Raw genomic sequence first — 7,006 nt, forward strand, 5'->3', positions numbered from 1 at the left:
CACCAAGAGCTTGTAACACTCCAAAGAGAAAGGAAAAAATGAAATCGCATCATATGACCCCTTTAAGGAGTTGGCAGTCAAAATTAAAACTGCTGGATAATAGATATTCTTCATTCTTTATGACAAACAAGATAATGTGAATTACAAAATGTACAACGTTTTTAAAATGGATAAATTGCGGTGTACAGCGTTTATTATGAGGGGGAAGAATCCACAGCTCAGTACTCACTACTCAATACTCATGAGTACTTTTAAATAGGCTACTCTTTTACTCTTACTCAAGTAGTTTTACTCTACTCACACTACATTTTTTGGAAGGTAATGGTACTTTTACTTGAGTATATTTTTTTATAAAAAGCTGCCATGGATTCCAGACCTTCAGCCGTCAGTCTGAAGGTCTAGCTACGCGAGACTAAGTGTTTTCATCTGAAGTGTTGGGATGATATTCACTGTAAAAGTGCAAAAAATGTTGCAGAGTAGGCATCTAAAATGCACTTTCATATTAATTATATAAATTTTAACCTACAGTCTCAATGCTGAAAAGAAAAGGTTGATAGACATGTTTTTGTCAACTATCCATTCGTCATGTACTACATTTGTAAAGAGTGTTATTTGTAGGGGTGAATTCAGGTTAGTTATATAATCTGATTTTTTTTTTGGAAAAAGCATGTGGAAGTCAGTAGTGAATATACTTTGTTATGAATTTACTTATATTCTCTTTGTGAATTTTTAAAACCGTAACAATCATGAACAACTTGAAATGTATTGTTCAAAAGTGAAAAATACATAAAATTAAATTATATGAACTTGATACACTTTAAAAAATCACATGAGATCCTCTTGGGCTGATTGTTTTTTTTTGTTGTTGTTTTTTTTCATGCAATGTTAACAATTAATTCTGAATAGATAGAACAATAATTGTAATCAGATCATTCAATGTGTTATTGTGTCAGAATAATGATGATTTAAAACTCATTAGATCCTGGTTAACTGAACTGTGTTATTAAATTTCCCCTTTCTCTTCATTGATCATTGTGTTTGTGCCCTAATTGCTTGATTTAAATACTCTCCTGCACTTGGTCTGAACAGTGGTGATTTTCTCTTATATGTGTTGGTTATTGTTGTTGCTCTTCTCAGGTATGGCTGCTCAGGGGAGCCCCCTGCTGGCCTCATTACCGTTGCAGGGTCGCCCGCTGCAGACCCCTCTGGACCTGAAACACTTCCTGCCCTTCCGTCTCAGTGGCTCCTCCCCTCTCAGCCTGTTCCCCAACTTCAACACTGTGAGTTAATCAACTCTCTTGGTTTTATTTTCTAAACCTCACCTTCCCAAATGTGTCATCATTTAAAGTTAACTCAGAACATTTTAAAGGCATCGCGTTGGGTCCCAAATGTCATCTCTAAATGTCAGGAACGGTTCAGCAGACTGCAGGGTATTTTTAAAAGTGCAGAATGTTTGCAAAAAGGGCCGCTAAACAGAGGTGTATTGTGTTAGATAGTAATTTTAGATTTAAGACTCGAGCAGTGGCTCAGATTAGGATCTAGATTTAGTTTCAGACTCTCTGAGCACAGTTTTGGAGGCAGTTTGTGTGTAACAGGGTTCTCTTTCTTCTGATATCTGCATTCTGGACGGACACACTCCATGTGTTATATTCATGAGTACAATGTTGGTTAAAAACATTTAATATTTTAAAAGACTAAAAATAATATATCTTAGACACCAATGGCACATCTTTATCGCATATATGGGCTGTTAATATATAGTCAGGTACGGGTTCTCTTTTTGATCAGATCAGTCTGTGTGTGTGTGTGTGTGTGTGTGTACTAGAGTGATAAATGCACCTGTCTCTACAGCAAAGTAGCTGTCAGTGACCTCTCTCCTCTCTTATCCTCCACTGCTTTCCTGTGCTTTCCTTACTGCTCCTCTCCTCTTCTCTTTACTGCTGCTTTAGTATTCTCATCTCTTCTCTGTTCTTCTTGTCTCTGCTCTTGTAGTCTCCTCTGCTCTGTTTTTTCTCTCCTTTTCTCTTTACTACTTCTTTTGTCTTATTTTTTCTATTTTCTGTTCTTGTGAATGAATGAATGAATGAATGAATGATGCATTTATATAGCGCTTTATTGTGTATTGTTGTACACCCAAAGCGCTTTTTACAATCATGTGGGGGGGTCTCTCCTCAGCCACCACCAGTGGTTGTGTCATGTCATCTCTTTACAGCTGCTTTTTCTCACCTCATCTCATCTTGTATTGACTCCCTATTGATTCATGACTTTTCATCTCATGATGTGTCATCTCGTCTCATCTTCTGATGGTTTTGTCCTCTCTCTGTCTCCTCTCTTCTCTTTGAATCTTGTGTTGTCTCATCTCGTCTTTTATTTTCTTCTCTCTCTTTGTTTTTACTGCTTCTCTTCTCATCTTGTATTGTCTTCTTATTGGCTCTTTACTTTTCACCTCATGATGTGTTGTCTCTTGTCTCATCTTCTGATGGTTTTGTCTTCTCTCCACATCTCGTCTCTTCTCATCTTATGTTGCTTCATTTCATTTTGTCTGTTCTTTTCTCTTTTCTTCTCACTTCTTCTCTTGAGTTTACTGCTTTGCTTCTTGTCTCATCATTTCTCTTCTTGTCTCTCTTCGTCTCTTCTTTCTTCTCTTTTGATTTTACTGCTAGACCTTTCATCTTGGCTCATTTCTTCTCATCTTTTCTTATCTCTTCTCATTTTTACTGTTCTACTCTTCATCTTATCCCTTCTCTTGATTTTACAGCTTTGCGTCTCGTCCTTCTCTTCTTGTTTCTTCTTGATCCTTCTCTTCTTTTGTTTTCACTGCTCCTTCTCGTCTCATCTCTTCTCTTCTCATGTTATGTCTCATCTCTTTATTGCATCTTTTGTCTTGTCATTATTTCTCTGCTCATCTCATCTCATGTATTCTCCTCTTGTCTTTTGTCATCTGTTCTCATCTCATCTTTTTACTGTTGCTTTTGTTTTCTGCTCTGCTCATCTTATCTCATCTTTTCTCCTCTCTTCTCTCATCTCTTCACTATGGTGTCATCTCTTGTCTCATCTCATCTCACATCTCCTTCATTCCTGCATTAATATCATGCTCCACCATCTCCTGACCCTCTCCAGTACTCAGAGTCAACAATGCGGCTTCATCAGACACACACACACACACACACACATTGACCTGGCAGTGTCCCAGCCGGTCAGGGATGGCTGCGGATGAACAACAAGAACATTCTTGAGGCTCTAAAACAAATAGACGTGCGAACCAGCTGCAGAGTCATTGTGATGTGGTGTGTGTTCCCATGGCGAGGGGTGTCAAGGGAAAGTCCCTTGGCCCCGGGCGTCAGGTTCAGGGTTGCCGCTGGGATAGAAGGAATGTGTTTGAATCAGCAGAGAGTGAGTCTGTTGATTCAAAGTAAGTGATTTGTATAAATGTTTTTTTTTTTTTTTCCAGTCCATTTTAACTTAATTTTCTCACCCCTCCCTCAGATGGACCCGGTGCAGAAGGCTGTGATAAACCATACGTTTGGTGTTCCTCAGTCCCTGAAGAAAAAACAGGTCATCTCATGCAATATCTGCCACCTGCGCTTCAACTCCACGGTTAGTGTGTAGTGTGTGTGTGTGTCTTTTACCCTCTGCAGTTGTGATGACAGGCAGCGAACATCACACTGGATGGGTAAAAGCTGTTTCATCCCTTATAGCATTTGTCTGTTTTCTTTCTTTATTTCTTTGGTTTTCTCACTTTGTCTTTGATAATGTGAAATTATCAGTCCCTCTAACATCCCTCTCTCTCGCTGTCTCTCTTTCTTTCTCTCTCACTCACTCTCACATACACACACACACACGCACATTTAACTAGTTAAATGGTACTTTTCATTGACTTCTATTTTATTATTATAATTACTGCAGACTTACTGTAACCCAATTACTATCAAGCAATAATAAGGCACTATAATGAATACAGTATAGCAAAGCCTTAAGTCTCTCATTGCTTACATAAAATTGGTGCTGCATAAAATAAATGTTTTCTCTTTATTATGACAGGTGGTCTAATAAATTGTTAAGCACTGTATGTTTTCATAGCATTCAGTTGGCACGTTTGTTTTAAGGACATTGGGCAGAATGTGGAATAATGTGTTTTTGTCAATAAAATAAAAAAATAAAATTGTTTGTTTTTAATTGAAATAATAATTGACCAACTAATCGATTATCAAAATAATCGTTAGTTGCAGCCCTAATTTTTTGTGTGTGTCCCACATCAAACAAAAAATGAATATGGGTTTAGAGTACGGCTTTTTATGTATGTTTATGTATGTATGTAAATAACTTGATCCGGGCAGCTTTAACAGTCTTTGTTGTTTCTGGCAAGTCCAGTGCTGTGTTGGACAGCGGGTTTGAGTGGAGAGAAGATCCTCGCAACTGAGATGATGTGTATGAAAAATGAAAGCATGCTTATCTCCATTGCCAGATTCATGCTGCTTGTGTTGTCATAAAGAGTTATGTCCCACTCACGTACAGTGTCTGTCAGCCTCTGGGCGACACTTGATCAATTTCAGGGTGGTTTGCAAGAATTTCGATGACTATTTTCAGTTTTTGGGGTACTGTTTTGTCACTGTTGTTTCTCTTTTAAGTGTGACATGTGGCTCACATCAATATTTTAGCCATGAAAATGAGCCTGTGCACCTAATCATTGTATATTTGTATGTTTCTGACAAGCTGTGGAAAATATTGAATTGGGACATCATTTGTGGTTCTGTTGTTCGTTTTCACTGCTGTTAAGGGCATTTTTAGCCCAGATATATTCTGAGAGAGAAACCCAACAGCGTTTGCTCAGTTAGACGTCTGAAAGTCTATCAATTGCTCATTAGTTTCCCACTGCTTGTGGTTCACCATACAACACTCTATCTCTCTGTCTGTCTGTCTCTCTATCTTTTGGTTTCTCTGTTAGCCTGTCTGTCTGTTTACTCTTGTCTCATTTTACGCTCTCAATTCTAACTTTCTCTACAGATTTGATTTATTAGATGGTAGAAATATTAAATAGCTGGTTGAAACTGTGTGTGTGTGTGTGTGTGTAGTGAAAGATTATTACAATTTCACAATGAAAAAAAAATACAATTTCACAAAACTGTTCTCTATTGTTATATAAAATGTAATTTATTCCTGTGATGCAAAGCTGAATTTTCAGCACCATTACTCGTCTTCAGTTCAGTGTCACATGATCCTTCAGAAATATTTCTAATTTGCTGATTTGCTGCTCAAGAAACATTTCTTATCAATGTTGAAAATGCTGCTTAACATTTTTTTGTGGAAACTGTGATGATTGTTTTCAACATTCTTTGACCAGTAAAAAGATCAAAAGAATAGCATTTATTTGAAATGTAAATATTTTTTTGTAACATTTAATTTTTGAACGGTAGTGTGTGTATATATATGTGTGTGTGTGTATATATATATATGTATATACACACATTAGGGCTGCACAATTAATCGCATTTCTAATCGCAATTACAATTATGGATGCCACAATTACGTAATCGTTCAAAGCGGCAATTAATCATTCAAAGTCCACTTATGTTATTCTGCACGCTTAAGATATGTTTTTTTCTTTCTACATGTTATCTTAAGGGTTTTTCCATTGTTTTAGTTTTAGTATAACATTATAATACCATTCATATTTTTACTTTTTTTATAATTTAAAGAAGAAACCAATCCGATGTATATTTGACATTTGAGGCTTAATACTCTAGAAAAGCCAAATACAATACAAATGCTTAATACTCTAGAAAAGCACTTAAGGTTTTTCAGTTAGAGTGTTTTCAGCTTGTTTATTTTCATATAAAAAATATGGCATGCAGTTGCATCAAACAATGGTATAAACATCATTCAATGTAAATTGTGATAATCGTAATTAATAATCGCAATTACAATTTCAAGGGAATAATCGACAATTATGATTTTTGTCATAATCGTGCAGCCCTAACACACATAGTTATGTGTAAGTGTGTTTGAGCAGGAGTGTGTATAAATCACCTTCCTCCTCATCTGTTCAGAGCAGACAGTGTTGTCCCCTCCATCCCCAGATGAGGGTCATCTGCTAAGTACTTAAGAGGATTTGAGCGGGTTGATTACTCCCTCTGGGCCCACAGACTCATTTCTGCTCTGATATTAGCCCAAGATTTGCTTGATGAACTGGGTGTTAGCTTTGATTTGCAAGTCAAAAAACTTTAACCAACTGCCATTCCATTTGCAATTTAAAATGTTAGTGCTATGCTTTTTAAACAGTGTTAGTGTCATTTTCAAATCAGTTTCAGTTTTTAAAATTACTTCGGTATGCAATAAAGGATTCACAGCTCAGCATGTCAACAGCTCATGTTCACTTTAATTACATGCTGAATGATTACTGTACATTTCTGCAGAAATCTGGATTATGGCTCTAGATGATTGCTAGAGTCTAGAAACATTTATGTTTTTGGATTGAAGGGGTGTTGTACTGTTAGTCAACATATGTGTGTGTCTTTGAATACATCACAATGCCAATCACTATCTCTCACACTCACACACTACATTTATCAACAGTGTAATTATAAAGTGTGTCTCAATTGACAACTGCAATTGTAATTCGGGCCCTCCACTGGGCATTTACTCTTATCACCCTAATGCAGACTGTCCATACTCTCTCTGTGTGTGTGTGTGTGTGTGTGTGTGTAGGCATGGGCCGGTATGAGATTTTGACGGTATTATAACCTTAAGCAAAAATATCGCCGTTTCACGGTATCACGGTATTGTTGTTACAGCTCTAAAATGTGTTAATTTTAAATGTCTGGGTAAAAAAAAAAAATAACTGAACACAATATATTTTGAGCAACATACAGAATATTTGGAACAGTAGTATTTGTTTATTTTTTCTTTGATTTGTTTCTGAAATGTGGGCTGTCCTGCAGCTTTTGATGTGGATGGTTGATTTGCTGCTAGAGCTACTGCTGCCCTAAAAAGAAGAAAAATAAAGACT

The 7,006-nt window shown here is 36.7% G+C and overlaps 1 protein-coding gene across 4 annotated transcripts in view; it reads left to right on the forward strand.

The window, feature by feature from the left end:
* Positions 1 to 7,006, forward strand: part of LOC107729191 (zinc finger protein 385D-like) — a 97,370-nt gene that overhangs the window by 76,486 nt on the left and 13,878 nt on the right. For all 4 annotated transcript variants that reach the window (XM_016539618.1, XM_016539616.1, XM_016539617.1 and 1 more), the window contains 2 exons: positions 1,138 to 1,280; positions 3,487 to 3,597. In XM_016539618.1, the coding sequence (XP_016395104.1) occupies positions 1,138 to 1,280; positions 3,487 to 3,597 (254 nt within the window). The remainder of the gene's footprint in view (positions 1 to 1,137; positions 1,281 to 3,486; positions 3,598 to 7,006) is intronic.

This window comes from Sinocyclocheilus rhinocerous, unplaced genomic scaffold, assembly GCF_001515625.1.
Source record: "Sinocyclocheilus rhinocerous isolate Xijiao unplaced genomic scaffold, SAMN03320098_v1.1 scaffold1029, whole genome shotgun sequence".
Taxonomy (NCBI): Eukaryota; Metazoa; Chordata; class Actinopteri; order Cypriniformes; family Cyprinidae; genus Sinocyclocheilus; species Sinocyclocheilus rhinocerous.